Here is an 18,254-nt window from a genome sequence, read left to right on the forward strand (position 1 = left end):
TGCAGACAGCGAAGACTGGACGATGCTCTGAGAAGCCAGTCGTCCAAGTACAGGGAGGCTCGGATCCCCGATAGATGGAGGGATTTTGCCACATTCCTCATGAGCCTCGTAAACACGAGAGGAGCAGGACTGAGGCCAAAGCACAGGGCTCGAAACTGGTACCCCACATTCCTGTAAACAAACCTCAGAAACGGTTGGGAATCCGGGTGTATAGGAATGTGGAAGTATGCCTCCTGAAGGTCGAGAGAGACCATCCAGTCGCCTTCCATTAATGCTGTCAAGACAGCCTGGTAGACTTCATCGTGAAGTTTGTCTTGACAATGAACACATTGAGCGCACTTGCTTCTTACGTACTCCTGCAGTGAACATGGCTGCCAGATCATTGGAGCCATCCCTGAGGGACTTGTTCTTGCAGAGAACGTGGCTGTCAGATCATTGGAGCCATCCCTGAAAGCCTTGTTTATGCATGACATAATTGTACAGCAAAACTTCAAACGCTCGAAAAAACTCCTAACAGGAGATGGTCTAGCTCTGAAGTCGACCATAAAAACTTGGAGCGTCTCATGGCCAGGCGCCAGGGAGAGTCTATGAGGTTTGAGAAGTCTATCTGGGCAGAGGCAGGAACTCCCAAGCCGAGAACTTCTCCCTTGTCATATCAGACTCTCGCTCTATAAGCCAGCTTAAAAGTAGGGAAAGCAAAGGCTGTCTCCCCCAAACTCCTCCTGGTGATTAACCAGTCGCCTAGCAAACGTAAAGCTCTCTTAGAAGAGCGAGAGAGCACTAGCTTATAAAACAACGGCTTCGAAGTAGCTAGGCCTAGTGTAAACTCTGACGTTTAGGCGAACGAGGAGCAGCAGTTACAAAAAGATCCGGACAAAGATCCTTAAAAATCAGCATGATTTATTTAAAGTCCATAGAGGGCTGAGCAGCTTTAGGCTCCTCTCCGTCTGACAGAGTCCTCAAGGGAATATCAGTAGGAGGGGGAACAGCAACTTCCTCATCTGAAGGAACCTTGTCCGACAATAGCCGAGTCTCAAGCAAGGGATAGACCTGCCGTGGTGGCAAGGCTTGACAAGCAGAGTCCACACGCAAAGGAGCAACAGTAGCAGTCAAGGACGCTATGTCATGTAACTGCTTAAAGGACTGACCAGTAACAACAACAGGTGCGGGAGGACGTTCGACGTCAACTCGAGACTGCCTTGACTGCTTAGACTGAGCAGTCAAAACAACTCTTGACTGCGGTGCTTGACGCTCAACGTCAAAACAAGTCAACTATGCTGGTTGGTGAACGTCCTGAACGTCAACAAGAGCAAGCGGCAGCGGCTGAACGTCCACAAGCGGCTGAGAGTCAACACGGGACTGCATCAAGTGAGGCTCTACAAAACACGATTGACGTGACTTTGTAACGTCAATGTCAACAGGACGAGCAAAGACTCGTTTGAGCGGCTGACGGCCAAGATCTCGATCAGCTAAGCGGCGAGGATCATCGTGAACCTGCTCAACAGAATAGTCCTCCATAAGAGAGGCAAGCTTATTCTGCATGTCTTGCCGTACAACCCATTTAGGATCAACAGGAATGGTTGCGGTAAGAGACGAGGGTAACGTCTGTGACTGCAAAACCTTGCCTACAAAAAGACTCTCGGAGCCTGTGTTACGCTTTTGTTTAGGCGGCGAGCAGTCTTCCGATGACTGCATAGGGTCAGAGCTGTCCTAATGGTTAAAACCAGGATGCTGGACCTGTCCTGAAAGGACTGACTTTCGCTTAAAGGGCCTCGAAACCTTGTTCCACGGTTTCTTATGCGAAAAGCCTTCGGATGACGAGGAGAAAATCGTCTCGCTCGTCTTATGGTAGGGGCGGTGTTGATGAGACACGCCTGAAACCATAGAGGGAACGTCTGTTCGCTGATCAAGTCCTCTCGAACCCATAAGTCGTACGACATTACTTCTCCCCTGGGCTTGGGAGCTTGCAAGAGGTCTCGGACTAGGCGAACGACAGGCACGAACAGACGAACCCTCGGTCGCAACACTGATAACACTTTGCGCAATTATCACTTTATCACTACGATTTTCTGTTTTGCACTTACTTCACTGAAATCGAATTTTTCAACAATTCACATTAGGTATGAATAAAACTGATTTCTACCTGAAGCACGCAATTCTACCCTCATCAAAAGGTAATAATTGCGAAATCAGTCGTATAATGTAAGCACATTAATACAAGCAAAAAACAGTAAACATATATTAAGATAAAAAGATCAGTGGCTGGGAAGGAGACTAAACACTAGTTCATTCAAAACTACGTTTTCAATCTCTCACCGAACAGTGCCTTGGGACGAGAATAAAAACTAAAAACGTTTTATCCTTTCTCCCCGTACAGAGACTAGGGACGAGAGTAAAAAACTGACTCGAGAACGTTACTCGCTTGGGACGAGAATAAAGATCGGAACGTTTCTCTCTTCCTCTCTCTCTCTCTCTCTCTCTCTTGATTTCGCACCGAAGAGAAGAGCCCACTTACCTTTCGTCAATAAACAGGTTATTTGACCAAAGGAAAAAACTGAAAGGTTTTTCAATTAACAAGTTCCTTTAAAATAGTATTTAAAACATTTAAGCTTTGAAAGAAGAATGAACAAAACGTCAGAATCGATTTACTCTTTCTGCAAAGTGAAACCATGATTCTCTCTCTCTCTATCGTAACGATAGAGCGCAAACTGCGTAGCATAAATAAACTAAACGTTAGTTCATCTTTGAAACAGTACGAAGACTATTCAAAGAAAATCTTTCATAAAATATCTACTAAAAAATATTCATTTAATAAGTTTTAAATCATTTGCTCTGTAAAAGTTATTTACGATTGAAAGGGCTCAACGTTGTTTAACTTCGGTTTCCAAGTTAGGACCACCTACTCTCGGATTAGAGGAAAAGGAAAGGTCGCATATAAACAAATCATTAAAATTTATCTTGATGTTTATTATAAATGGAAAGCTAATCGAAGAGGCCTAATAAAGGCGGTTGAGATATAAAATATATAGAGGAAAATCTATAATTAATTTATAACGTGATAAGATAATTGCTAAAAGCCTAAAACACACTTCCGTACTAAGGGAAGGGTCGGCCATTTAAAAGTCAAAGAAAGTCCAAAAATAACAATCCAAAGTCATCAAAAATTAAATCTATCCAAAAACGAGTTCAAGATTTAAGTTGAAGATAAAACACCTGCACTGCGAAAGCTCAAACCAAAAGGAAGTACTTCACCAAATATGTTGAGAAAACTCCAGGTTATACAGCGAGTATTGATACGTCTTGTCGTTAAGGCCGACAGAGAAAAATTGGGTCTGTTTACATGTATATGCGGTATCTGGCCGATAGTTGGCGCTAGTGGGCACACCCGCAACCTTCATAGCGATCGCTCGCGAGTTTTTGTGTGTTTTTCTGTCGAGCCGCCAGAGGCTCAGCTATTATATATTCACCGGCTAAGTTAAATATTTAAAAATCTTTGTATCACTTTTCGTATCCTGAATTTTTCGTAAGCAGAAACTTTCGTATCCAGAGGTATCACTGTACTTGCGAAGCTACAACCCTAGGGCTCCAACACAGAAAATAGCTCAGTGAGGAAAGGAAATAAGGTAATAAACTAAAAGGAAAGTTTAAGAACAATTACAACCTTAAAATGAATCTTTCATATATAAACTAAAAACTTCAAAATAACAAGAGGAAGAGAAACAAGATAGAATAGCGTACCAGAGTGTAACCTCAAGACCATGTACAGAGGCTGTGGCACTACCCAATTCTAGAGAACAATGGTTTGATTTTAGAGTATCCTTCTAGAAGAGTTGCTTGCCATAGTTAAAGTCTCTCTTCTACCCTTACCAAGAGGAAAGTACCCACTGAACAACTACAGTGCAGTAATTAACCGTTTGAGCATAGATGTGTTTGGTAATCTCAGAGTTGTTAGATGTACTGTATGAAGATAGAGGAGAATGTGGAAAGAATAGGTCAGATTTGGTGTATGTGTAAGAAAAGGAAAAAATAAGCCGTAACCAGAGAGAGGGATCCAATGTAATACTGTCTAACCAGTCAAAGAACTCAATAACTCTCTAGCAGTCAATAACTCTCTAGCAGTAGTATCCCAAAGGGTGGCTGGTGCACTAGTCAACCTACCCCCTACACTAATGTAACTGTTTTGTAGCTGTGGTCTGATTGGCTGTTTCTGCTACAGGTAGCGATGTAACAACATAGCGGCCTCACAGCACAAAGTAACAACTCCTCTAGACAACTGGTCACCTCTTTAAAGGATGAAAAAGAAAAAGATTATAACCTCAGGTCTGTAATAGTGGGGTTCTGAATCTTTGTCACTAACTCTAGAACTAAGGCACCAGAAACCTCTTGACATCCCTCAGTTTGACTTGTGGTATACAAGATGCAGTGGAGCCATCCTACACGCTTTGCTGATGCTAGGCCAATGACGAAAGCAATCTTGGGTGTTAGATCCCTATTTGAAGCCATTCTTAATTATTCTTAATTGTCTGAGAAACCAGATAACCTCAAGATGTCGGGTTGTGAAATGTGACCACCTGATGGAAAAGGCTTTGCTGTTTTCCCTGCCTTGTTCTATGGCCTCATCCCCTTCCAGAGATGGGAAAAGCTTGGAACACTGGCAAATGAAAGAATTCCAAAGGCTAAGCTTTCTCTTTGGTCGGTCTGCCTTGCAGACTTTGAAACCATAGCATTCCAGAGCTTCTACACCCTGCTGGCCCACTGGTTCTTCTTCTCAAGTGAAGTCACATCTGAGAAGCAGCAAAGTAGGCTACTGCCCCAAACCTATGGTCCAACCAGGAGAATTCCACAGCTGAAAAGGTTGTTCCTTCTACACTTAATTCTTACAATGAGAATCCTGGCATCAATGTTGTTATCGCGGCATCTACTGGCAAGGCTGACAAGCTGGTGGCCTCAGGGTCATAAAAATTCTACTGACATGTCACTGGTGAAGGTAGGATCTTATTTAGGGCTTTTCATAACAGTAAAAAATGATATTTTCATTATAAAATAAATTTTTGAATATACTTACCCGGTGAATATATAAATAGCTGACGTCTCCGACGGCCCGACAGATTCCAAAAAACTCGCGAGCGATCGCCATGAAGGTAGCGGGTGTGCCCACCAGCGCCGACTATCGGCCAGATACCACATATACTTCTCAACCACTCCAGTTCTTCTCAGTCCGCAGGGTCTCTATCGGGGAGGAAGGGAGAGCCTTTAATATTATATATTCACCGGGTAAGTATATTCAAAAATTTATTTTATAATGAAAATATCATTTTTAAATATTAAACTTAGCCGGTGAATATATAAATAGCTGATTCACACCCATGGTGGTGGGTAGAGACCAGTATTATAACAATAAAGGCGTATATGCTCAAGAGTTTTTGACAAATATTTCATAAAAACAGACTTAAGTATAGGTACCTGGTAAGGAAGCTGACTCTGATGATTACTCTGCCTCATTAGTCCGCTTTCCTCACGAAGCCCAGCCATCCTCTCAGGATGCTGAAAGACTCCCAGGAGCTGTTATATCCAGGGCGAACACCCCTATAACAGGACCTCATCAATACCCTTAATCTGGGCGCTCTCAAGAAACAACATTTTGACCACCCGCCAAATCAAAAAGATTGCGAAAGACTTCTTAGTCTCCCGTACAACCCAAAATAAGATTAAAAATTTCAAGAGTAGATTAAAAGGATATTGGGATTAAGGGAATGTAGTGGTAGAGCCTTCACCCACTACTGCACTCGCTGCTACGAATGGTCCCAGTGTGTAGCAGTCCTCATAAAGAGTCTGGACATCTTTCAAGTAATATGAAGCGAATACCGACTTGCCTCTCCAAAAGGTCGCGTCCATAATACTTCTAATGGATCTACATATTTTGCTTAAACGCTACTGAAGTTGCTATCGCTCTAACTTCATGAGCCTTGACTTTAAGTAAATTACGATCCTTCTCACTTAAATGAGTGTGTGCCTCCCGAATCAAAAGTCTAATAAAATAGACCACGCGTTCTTAGACATGGGCAAAGAGGGCTTTTTAACGGAGCACCATAAAGCCTCTGAACAACCTCGTAGAGGTTTAGCTCTGGATAAATAAAATTTAAGAGCTCTAACGGGGCACAGCACTCTTTCAACTTCATTCCCCACAATCTCAGAAAGACTGGGGATTTCAAATGATTTAGGCCAAGGACGAGACGGAAGTTCATTCTTGGCCAAAAAACCAAGTTGAAGAGCGCATACTGCTTTATTAGTGGAGAAGCCGATGTTCTTGCTAAAAGCATGTATCTCACTAACCCTTTTAGCCGAAGCCAAGCTCACCAAAAAAAGTGTCTTGAGGGTAAGATCCTTCAGGGAGGCTGAATTTAATGGTTCAAACCTGTCTGACATAAGGAACTGTAGGACCACGTCCAAGTTCCAAGCAGGAGTCGAAATATGACGCTCCTTGGAAGTCTCGAAAGACTTAAGCAGGTCTTGGAGATCTTTGTTATTAGAAAGATCCAAACCCCTATGCCTGAAAACAGAAGCTAACATGCTTCTGTAGCCTTTAATGGTGGATGCAGAGAGGGAGCGACCATTTCTCAGATAAAGCAGAAAATCCGCAATCTGTGCTACAGAGGCACTTGGAAGAGGAAATAGAGGAGGACTTGCACCAGTCTCTAAATGCCTCCCATTTCGACTGATAGATCCTGATGGTAGAGGATCTTCTAGCCCTCGCGATCGCTCTAGCTGCCTCCTTCGAAAATCCTCGAGCTCAAGAGAGTCTTTCGATAGTCTGAAGGCAGTTAGACGAAGCGTGGGGAGGCTTTGATGAAATCTCTTTACGTGAGGCTGTCGCAAGAGATCCATCCGCAACGGTAGACTTCTTGGAACGTCTACCAGCCATAGAAGTACCTCTGTGAACCACTCTCTCGCGGGCCAGAGTGGAGCAACCAACGTCAACCTGGTCCCTTCGTGAGAGGTGAACTTCTGCAGCACCTTGTTTAGGATCTTGAAAGGTGGAAAGGCATAAACGTCCAGGTGAGACCAGTCCAGCTGGAAAGCGTCTATGTGGGCTGCCTCTGGATCTGGAACTGGAAAGCAGTAAGTCGAGAGCCTCTTTGTCAGTGAAGTCGCAAAAAGATCTATGGTGGGTTGACCCCATGTCATCCATAGTTACTCGCACACAGTCTTGTGCAACGTCCACTCCATGGAGATGTCTTGTTCTCTTCTGCTGGGGCAGTCCGCCAAGACATTCATTTTTCCTTGCACAAATCTCGCCAAAGGAGAGATGTTACTTGCCTTAAATGGAGTTCCTTCTGATCCGTGGACCAAAGACCCGAGCATTCCAGACTGTCCAGTGGAGCTCCCTAACCCAAATCCGATGCCTCTGAATACAACACATGGTTTGGGTTCTTGATCGCAAGAGAAAGACCTTCTCGAAGTCTGATGTTGCTGTCCCACCAAGTCAGACATGTCTAGACTGAGTTGGAGATTGGGAAAGAGATACTCTCTAAGCCCTTCTCCTTGTTCCAATGGTTTAGGTGAAATTGGAGAGGGCAAAGGTTGAGTCTCCCCAGAGAGATATACTACTCCAGCGATGAAAGAGTTCCCACGAGGCTCGTTCAAACTCTTACGGAGCAACTGTTTTTCTCTAGCAAGTGAAGGACTTTTAACAGAGCTTGTTCCATTCTTGTGGGAGACGAAAAGGCCCGAAAAATCCGACACTGTATCTCCATTCCCAAATAAAGAATAGTCTGGGATGGAGTACTGTAAGTTACGACTTCTCTACGTTCACTATGAGACCTAGCTCCTTGGTTAGGTCTAATGTCTATTAGAGGCTCTCCAGACAGCGATTTAATGACGACGCCCTGATTAGCCAGTCGTCAAAATAAAGGGAGGCTCTGATCCCTGAAAAATGTAGAAAGCTTGCTACATTTTGCAAGGGCCTTGTAAAAACAAGAGGAGCAGGAATGAGGCCGAAGCACAGTGCTCGAAATTGGTACATTACTTTCCCGTCCACAAACCTCAGATGTTGTTGAAAGTTTGGATGTATCGGGATGTGGAAGTATGCATCCTGAAGGTCGAGAGAGACCATCCAGTCGCCTTCCCTTACTGCTGCCAAGACAGATTTGGTAGCCTTCATCGTGAACTTTGTCTTGACAATGAACACATTGAGCGCACTTACATCTTAAGTACTCCTGCAGTGAACGTGGCTGCCAGATCATTGGAGCCATCCCTGATAGCCTTGTTCCTGCAGTGAACGTGGCTGCCAGATCATTGGAGCCATCCCTGATAGCCTTGTTCATGCATGACATAATTGTACAGCAATACATTGACAGCTGGAGAGACCTTCTTACTTAAGGCTCCCAGGGACCAATCCAACAAATAAAAACTTCAAACGCTCGAAAAAAAAAAACTCCTAACAGGAAATGGTCTAGCTCTGAAGCAGACCATGAAATCTTGGAGCGTCTCATGGCTAGACGACGAGGAGAGTCCACTAGGCTTAAGAAGTCTCCCTGGGCAGAGGCAGGTACTCCCAAGCCGAGAACTTCTCCTCGAGCTTCTCCTGTGTCACACCAGACGCCCGAGCGAGAAGCTAATTAAGAAGGAGGAAAAGCAAAAGCAGACTTTCCTAAACTTCTCCTGGATTCCAACCAGTCTCCCAGTAAGAGCATGGCCCTCTTGGAAGAACAAGAGAGAACTGACTTCGTAAATGTAGGAGTCGAAGAAAGTCATGCCAAGAGTAAACTCAGACGGCGGAGCAGCCGTTACAAAACGAGTAGGACAAAATTTCATTAAAGAAATTCATAATTAAAAAACAAGGGATTGTTGGACCACCCTAGGTTACTCCTCTTCTGAATGACTCCCCAAAGGTACATTAGTTGAAAGGGGGTCATCAACTTCTTCAGAAGGCACATCGTCTGATAAATCTAAAGTCTTGCGAGAAGGAGATTTATATTCAGAATGACGTGAAGGAAAAGCCTGACAGGCTACATCAACTTGTATATGAACAGAAGTTAAAGTTGGAGGGTCGATGTCACGTTGTGACTGCAGAGAATGTTATTCTACTACACGTCGTGACAGAAGTAACTGACGTTCAAACGTCCCGTAGCAACAGCGGTGACTGCTGTTCGATGCTATATCATGACTACGATGACTGACCCTCGACGTCACGTCATGTCTACGGTGTCTACCGCTCAACGTCATGTCGTGTCTGCGGTGTCTGCAGCTCAACGTCACGCTGTGACTGCGGTGGCTGACGTTCAAAGCGATCAAAGTTACATCGAGATTTATGCTCCGCATCTCGTTTAACAGCAAAGCTGTCACTAGGGATAACGTCAGCGTGGCGTAACAAAGCTCGTCTAGAAGGTTGAAGACCCGAATCACGTATCCCAGAACCTTGACGTACAAAAAGCAAAGGATCCTTTCGCACAGGAACAGGATCGAAAGCTTCTATTAAAGAAGAAAGCTTTAACAGCATATCTTGCAAAACACTTAACTTCGGATCAACCTGTGACTGCGGTGGCTGACGTTCAAACGTCACGTAGTAACAGCGGTGACTGCTGATCGATGCTATATCGTGACTACGGTGACTGACACTCGACGTCACGTTGTGTCTACGGTGTCTACCGCTCAACGTCACGTCGAGTCTGTGGCAGAAACGTCTGTACATGAACGTCATCGCTATGAACGGGACTCTTATGATGACTACATCTAGGACGTTGAACTTGTTCTGAAGGAACTAATAAAAGTTTCAACCGTCTCGAAACTTTACGCCCAGGCTTTTAAAGAGACGAATCATCGGAAGACGAGGAGAAACTTCGTCTCTCCTGTCTTATGGCAAGGACGTGCTTGACGAGCAACGTCTGATACCTTTGAGGGAACGTCTGTTCGTTACTCCTCACTCCCTTAGGTCCTACGACATTCCTTCTCCCTGGTGCAGGGGAGCCTGAAAGAGGTCTCGGACTAGGCAAGTGACAAGCACGAACAAACGAACCTTCCGCAACACAGAACATGTTTTTTGCACTTACTTCACTGATATCGCATTTTTTAATAATTTCACATTAGACATGAATAAAACTGATTTCTACCTGAAGCACGCAATTCTCCCTTAAATCAAAAGGTTAGAATTGCGAAATGAGTCGTATAATGTAAGCACATTAGTACAAAATGAAACACATGCAAAAATCAATAAACATATACATATATATCGAATAAAACGGAAATATATAAAGTTAAAAAGATCAGTAACTGGGGATGAGACTAAACACTAGTTCACTAAGGACTACGTTTTCAATCTCTCACCGTACAATGCCTTGGGACGAGAATAAAAACTAAAACGTTTTATCCTCTCTCCCCGTACAGAGACTTGGGATGAGAGTAAAAAACTGAATCGAGAACAACGTTACTCGCTCCCAAACTCCTTGTACAGAGACTTGGGAAGAGAATAAAGATCGGATCGTTCTCTTTCTCTCTCTCTTGTCACTCACAAGAGAATGGCCCACTCACCCTTTGTCAATAACAGGTTATTTGACTAAAGGAAAAAAATTAAAGGACTCAGAAATTGAAAATTAACATGTTCCTTTAAAATAGTATCTAAAAAACTTCAGTTAGAAAGAAGAATGAACAAAACGTCAAAATCGATTTACTCTTTCTGCAAAGTGAAACCGTGATTCTCTCTTTCTCTATCGTAACGATAGAGCGCAAAATGATATTTTGATTATAAAATAAATTTTTGATTATACTTACCCGGTGAATATATAATAGCTGACGTCTCGGACGGCTCGACAGAAACCAAAAACTCGCGAGCGATCGCCATGAAGGTTGCGGGTGTGACCACCAGCGCCGACTATCGGCCAGATACCGCATATACTTGTCAACATCTCCAGTTCTTCTCATTCCGCTGGGTCTCTATCGGGGAGGAAGGGAGGGCCTTTAATTTATATATTCACCGGGTAAGTATATTCAAAAATTTATTTTATAATCAAAATATCATTTTTAAATATTAAACTTAGCCGGTGAATATATAATAGCTGATTCACACCCATGGTGGTGGGTAGAGACCAGTATTAATACAATAAAGGCGTATATGCTCATGAGTTTTTGACAATTATATCATAAAAAACCCAATTAAATATAGGTACCTGGTAAGGAAGCTGACTCTGACGATTACTCTGCCTTATTAGTCCGCTTTCCTCACGAAGCCCAGCCATCCTCTCAGGATGCTGAAAGACTCCCAGGAGCTGTTATATCCAGGGCGACCACCCATACAACAGGACCTCATCAAAACCCTTCATCTGGGCACTCTCAAGAAACGACATTTGACCACCCGCCAAATCAAAAAGGATGCGAAAGACTTCTCAGTCTTCCGTACAACCCAAGACAAGATTAAAAACATTTCAAGAGAAGATTAAAAGGATATTGGGATTAAGGGAATGTAGTGGTAGAACCCTCACCCACTACTGCACTCGCTGCAACGAATGGACCCAGTGTGTAGCAGTCCTCATAAAGAGTCTGGACGTCTTTTAAGTAAAATGAAGCGAACACCGACTTGCTCCTCCAAAAGGTCGCGTCCATAATACTTCGCAGAGATCTGTTTTGCTTAAAAGCCACGGAAGTTGCTATCGCTCTTACTTCGTGCGTCTTGACCTTAAGTAAACAACGATCTTTTTCACTTAAGTGAGAATGTGCCTCTCGGATTAAAAATCTAATAAAATACGATAAAGCATTTTTAGACATAGGCAATGAGGGCTTCTTAACGGAGCACCATAAGGCCTCAGACCCACCTCGTAAAGATCTGGTACGAGCTAAATAAAACTTAAGAGCTCTAACTGGGCACAGTACTCTTTCAACCTCGTTGCCTACGATCTCTGATAGGCAAGGTATATCAAAAGATTTAGGCCAAGGACGAGAAGGCAGTTCATTTTTGGCCAAGAAACCAAGCTGAAGCGAACATGTGGCTTTATCTGTAGAGAAGCCGATGTTTTTTACTAAAGGCATGGATCTCACTGACCCTTTTAGCCGAAGCCAAGCACACCAAAAAAAGCGTCTTGAGGGTGAGATCCTTCAGGGAGGCTGAATGCAATGGCTCAAACCTGTCGGACATTAGGAACCTTAGGACCACGTCTAAGTTCCAACCAGGAGTTGACATATGACGCTCCTTAGAGGTCTCGAAGGACTTAAGGAGATCTTGGAGATCTTTATTATTGGACAGATCCAAGCCTCTATGTCTGAACACAGAAGCCAACATGCTCCTGTAGCCCTTAATAGTGGGAGCAGAGAGGGAGCGAACATTTCTCAGATGCAGGAGAAAGTCTGCAATCTGGGCTACAGAGGTACTGGAAGAGGAAATGGATGATGACTTGCACTAATCTCTAAAGACCTCCCACTTCGACTGGTAGACCTTGATGGTAGATGTTCTCCTAGCCCTCGCGATCGCTCTGGCTGCCTCCTTCGAAAATCCTCGAGCTCTTGAGAGTCTTTCGATAGTCTGAAGGCAGTCAGACGAAGCGCAGGGAGGCTTTGATGAAGACTCCTTACGAGGGGCTGCCGTAAGAGATCCATCCTTAAAGGCAGACTCCTTGGAACGTCTACCAGCCATTGAAGTACCTCTGTGAACCACTCTCTCGCGGGCCAGAGGGGAGCAACCAACGTCAACCTTGTCCCTTCGTGAGAGGCGAACTTCTGCAGCACCCTGTTGATGATCTTGAACGGCGGGAATGCGTACGCGTCCAGGTGAGACCAGTCCAGCAGAAAAGCATCTATGTGGGCCGCCTCTGGATCTGGGACTGTAGAGCAATAGGTCGGGAGCCTTTTGGTCAACGAGGTCGCAAAAAGGTCTATGGTGGGTTGACCCCAAGTCATCCAAAGATTCTTGCACACGTCCTTGTGGAGGGTCCATTCTGTGGGGATCACCTGACCTCTCCGACTGAGACAGTCCGCCAAGACGTTCAATTCCCCCTGGATGAATCTTGTCAACAGTGAGATGCCTCGATCTTTTGACCAGATGAGGAGGTCCCTTGCGATGACGAACAGTGTGTGGGAGTGAGTGCCTCCTTGCTTGGAGATGTACGCCAAGGCTGTGGTGTTGTCCGAATTCACTTCTACCACTTTGTTTCGTAGAAGACTCTCGAAACTCGTCAAGGCCAAGTGAACAGCCAACAGCTCCTTGCAGTTGATGTGCAGGCTCCTCTGATCCAACGTCCAAAGACCCGAACATTCCAGACCGTCCAGAGTCGCTCCCCAACCCAAATCCGACGCGTCTGAGAATAACACGTGGTTTGGGTTCTTGACCGCCAGGGACAGACCCTCTCGAAGACTTATGTTGCTGTCCCACCAGTTCAGGCACGTCTTTACTGGCTCGGAGATCGGGATTGAAACAGCTTCCAAAGTCTTGCCCTTGTTCCAATGGGAGTCTAGATGGAACTGGAGAGGGCGAAGGTGAAGTCTCCCTAGTGAGATAAATTGTTCCAGGGATGACAGAGTCCCTAGGAGGCTCATCCAACTTCTCACTGAGCAACGGTCTTTTCTCAGCATGAGGCGGACTTTGAGCAAGGCTTGATCTATCCTGGTGGCAGACGGAAAAGCCCGAAAAGCTAGACTGCGAATCTCCATCCCCAAATAGAGAATCGTCTGGGAGGGATTCAGTTGAGACTTTTCTAAGTTCACTAACAGTCCCAACTCCTTTGCAAGATCCAACGTCCATTGAAGGTCCTGCAGACAGCGATGACGGGACGACGCTCTGAGTAGCCAGTCGTCCAGGTACAGGGAGGCTCGAATTCCCAATAAATGAAGAAATTTTGCCACATTCCTCATGAGCCTCGTAAACACAAGAGGAGCAGGGCTGAGGCCGAAGCACAGTGCTCGGAACTGGTACACCACATTCTTGTATACAAACCTTAGATACGGTTGAGAATCCGGGTGTATAGGAATGTGGAAGTACGCATCCTGCAGATCGAGAGAGACCATCCAGTCTCCCTCTCTGACCGCTGCTAGGACGGACTTCGTGGTCTCCATCGTAAATTTTGTTTTTACAACAAAAACGTTGAGCGCACTGACATCCAGCACTGGCCTCCAACCTCCCGTATGCTTTGGGACTAGGAAGAGACGGTTGTAAAATCCCGGTGATTGAAGGTCCGAGACTTTCACCACCGCTCCCTTCTCTAGCAACTGAGACACCTGCTGATGTAGAGCTTGTCTCCTTGACTCCTCTCGATACCTGGGAGAGAGGTCTAAAGGAACTGTTACTAGATGAAGTCTGCGTACAAAAGGTATTTTGTACCCCTCCTTGAGCAACAACACAGACTCTCGGTCTGCACCCCTCTTCTCCCAGGCCTGCCAGAAGTTGTTCAGTCTGGCCCCTACCGCTGTCTGAGGACGTGGGCAGTCAGACTCTGCCACGGGAGGACTTGGATCCTCTCCTCTTGCCTCTTTTACCGTCGGCACGAGCGCCTCCCCTACTGGGGGCTCTGCCACGAAAGGGCGGGATAAACCTCGTCGCTGGGGTATCGATCTTGGGTCTTACGACATAAGACGATGAAGGAGCAGCCTTGCGCGCCGACGTAGCCATCAGGTCGTGGATATCCTTCTGCACCAGAGAAGCCGCAATATCCTTGATCAACTGCTGAGGAAACAAGGCAGATGACAACGGGGCAAAGAGAAGCTCCGACCTTTGGCAGGGAGTTACTCCTGCCGAAAGGAACGAGCAAAGAGTCTCCCTCTTCTTCAGGACTCCTGCCGTAAAGGTAGCGTCGAGCTCATTAGAGCCATCACGGATGGCTTTGTCCATGCAGGACATAATAAGCACGGAAACATCACGGTCGGCCGACGAGATCTTCCTGCTTAAGGCTCCTAGCGACCAATCTAAGAAGTTAAAAACTTCGAAGGCCCTGTAAACCCCTTTGAGGAGATGGTCAAGGTCCGAGGAGGACCAGTAAACTTTAGAGCGTCTCATGGCCAGGCGACGGGGAGAGTCTACGAGGCTTGAGAAGTCTCCCTGGGCAGAGGCAGGAACTCCCAAGCCGAGAACTTCTCCCGTGTCATACCAGACGCTCGCTCTAGAAGCCAGTTTAAAAGGAGGGAAAGCAAAGGCTGTCTTCCCCAAACTCCTCCTGGTGATCAACCAGTCGCCTAGCAAACGTAAAGCTCTCTTAGAAGAGCGAGAGAGCACTAGCTTAGTAAACGAAGGCTTCGAAGTAGCTAGGCCTAGCGTAAACTCTGACGGAGGCGAACGAGGAGCAGCAGTTACAAAATGGTCCGGAAAAAGATCCTTAAAAATCAGCATGATTTTTTTAAAGACCATAGAGGGCTGAGCAGCTTTAGGCTCCTCTCCGTCTGACAAAGTCCCCAAAGGAATATCAGTAGGAGGGGGATCAGCAACTTCCTCATCTGAAGGAACCTCGTCCGACAATTGCCGAGTCTCATGAAAAGGAGAGACCTGCCGCGGCGGCAACGCTTGACAGGCAATGTCAACAAGCAAAGGAGCAGCAGTAGCAGTAGAGGAAGCGACATCACGCCGCTGCTGAAAGGACTGAAATCCTTGTGACTGACCAACAACAACAACTGAAGTTGATTGACGCTCGACGTCACGTCGGAACTGCCTTGACTGCATAGACTGAGCAGGCAAAACAACCTCCGACTGCGGTGATTGACGCTCAACGTCACGTCGAGGCAACGGAGCCGGTCGGCGAACGTCAGGTCGGGGCTGCGGCGGCAGCGGCTGAACGTCAACACGAGACTGCGGCAGCGGCTGAACGTCAACACGAGACTGCGGCAGCGGCTGAAAGTCAACACGAGACTGCAGCGAGGGAGGATCCATGTCACGTGACTGACGTGAAAAACTACTGACAACACGTTTCAAAGTACAAGAATATATAAATTAAAGGCCCTCCCTTCCTCCCCGATAGAGACCTAGGGGACTGAGAAGAACTGGAGATGTTGACAAGTATATGCGGTATCTGGCCGATAGTCGGCGCTGGTGGTCACACCCGCAACCTTCATGGCGATCGCTCGCGAGTTTTTGGTTTCTGTCGAGCCGTCCGAGACGTCAGCTATTATATATTCACCGGCTAAGTTTAATATTTAAAACTGCGTAGCATAAATAAACCAAACGTTAGTTCATCTTTGAAAAACAGCACGAAGACTATTCAAAGAATAAATTTCTTAAAATATTTTCTAGAAATATTCATCTCATCACTCTTACAGAGCAACTGTTTTAATCTAAACAAAAATAAAAGTTGAATGGGCTCAACGTTGTTTAACTTCGTTTTCCAAGTTAGGACCGCCTACAAAGAATAGGTAAAGGCCGCATATAAACAAAAACATAAAATTTATCTCGATGTTTAGTATAAATGGAAAGCTAATCGAAGAGGCCTAATAAAGGCGGGTGAGAAATAAAATATATAGAGGTAAATCTATAAATATCAACAATAATTTATAGAGTGATAAAATAATTACTAAAAGCCTTTAACACACTTCCGTACACTGAGGGAAGGGTCGGCCATCTTTTCTCTATGGAAAAACCAGAGCGAGATTAAAAAAGCAAGGGCAAAAAACTTTTCCTCTCCTTTTAAAAGCATTTCTTTTGAAGATAGTATTGAATAATCCAACACGGCGAAAGCAATAAAACCAAAACCAAGTACTTCACCAATTCGGTAGAAAACTCGAGGTCTAGAGCGAGCGGAACCAATGTTGTCGGTGACACCGACAGAGAAGAACTGGAGTGGTTAAGAAGTATATGCGGTATCTGGCCGATAGTCGGCGCTGGTGGGCACACCCGCTACCTTCATGGCGATCGCTCGCGAGTTTTTTGGAATCTGTCGGGCCATCGGAGACGTCAGCTATTTATATATTCACCGGCTAAGTTTAATATTTAAAATAGGCATGACATGATTGATGGGGTTGTGATATGTATTTTCCTTAGTGTACATACCAACATACAGTACATATACTGTACCAAAATATAACTACAAAAACTACTTAAAAAAAAAACGTGCGAGTACATACTGTTCTTCAATCAACTTTGCCTCAAGGTCATTTCTTTGGTCAACAAAATGTTCATATTTGAGCTCTATGGATGTTTGACGACTCGTGCATAATTTTACTTCCTCTTGCATTCGAGACGTTAAAGCTCTGAATTTTGTGGCTTCACTTTCTCTTGCCACAGCTAAGCCATGCTTTTCACTTTCCAGGTCCTAAAATGAAAATACTATGTAGCTTGAAAGGAACTACAGTATACATAATTTACATTTGAATAACATGTATTTTGAACAACTTGAGCAACTTTATTCTATAAAAGTATACATAAATTCAGAGAATAAAATAATAATGACCAGAGAGATGACACTTACCTTTCGTTTAGCTTCTAGTTCTTCGACTTTTTGCTTTAAAGAGCTAATTTCTATGCTTGTGCTTGATTTAACTTGAATTAGTTTGTCATTCAACTTTTGATTTTGATGAGTAAGTATCTTAATGCTTTCCTTTGACTGTTCAATTTCCTCCCCGACAATCACTCCCTGGATTCAAAGAAACACAAAACTTGTAGACCAAAAGCATAGACAATAGAACAGGTAACGTTAAATTTCTCCTAGAAGATAAAAATATCTAACAAATACCAATGTTCTACTCAAACTGAATTTCCTGTTATTTTTTATCAAATTACTATGGGTCATATTTTCATTAAAAAAAGGAATGCCAAAAGCAGAGGAAAAATTAAAAAGCAGAAGTTAAGTAACTAAGAGAAAGGAGATAAAATAAACATTTGAAAAAAAATGGCAAAAATTAAACCAACTAACAACAAAAAGGGAAGTGCTAACATAAAAAAATTAATCCAGAAATAATAAAACATCTTTGAATAATGAAAAAAATAAAATCTACCTCACTATCTTCTTCTACATCACTGAATTCCTCTTCCTGTTCTATTTCATCATCCTCCATCTTGTCATCTACTTGATCGTCTTCTACAGAATAATCATGTCCATTTTGACAAGGGGTAGTTATATCTTTATGATTTTCTGGTTCTGGCTTTCTGGCAGCCTTTATCTGCTGTGTCCGCTTTCTGGCAGCCTTTCTCTTCTGTGTCCACTTTCTGGCAGCCTTTCTCTTCTGTGTCTTTTTGCTAATGGGGACTTTTTTTGGACTACTAGGAACAGCTGCAAAACCGTATTATTAAAATTAACCATGATTTACAACAGCATTGGAATACAAAAATTAAAAATACTTAAACCACTTGTATATAT

The 18,254-nt window shown here is 44.4% G+C and overlaps 1 protein-coding gene across 1 annotated transcript in view; it reads right to left on the reverse strand.

Moving 5' to 3' along the window:
• The window catches only part of LOC137653738 (E3 ubiquitin-protein ligase TTC3-like), a 250,667-nt gene that overhangs the window by 24,211 nt on the left and 208,202 nt on the right, over positions 1–18,254 (reverse strand). The window contains exons 28-30 of the mRNA XM_068387356.1: positions 17,893–18,167; positions 17,367–17,531; positions 17,023–17,210 (exon numbers count right to left, since the gene is read on the reverse strand). Of these exons, the coding sequence (XP_068243457.1) occupies positions 17,023–17,210; positions 17,367–17,531; positions 17,893–18,167 (628 nt within the window). The remainder of the gene's footprint in view (positions 1–17,022; positions 17,211–17,366; positions 17,532–17,892; positions 18,168–18,254) is intronic.

This window comes from Palaemon carinicauda, chromosome 14, assembly GCF_036898095.1.
Source record: "Palaemon carinicauda isolate YSFRI2023 chromosome 14, ASM3689809v2, whole genome shotgun sequence".
Classification (NCBI taxonomy): Eukaryota; Metazoa; Arthropoda; class Malacostraca; order Decapoda; family Palaemonidae; genus Palaemon; species Palaemon carinicauda.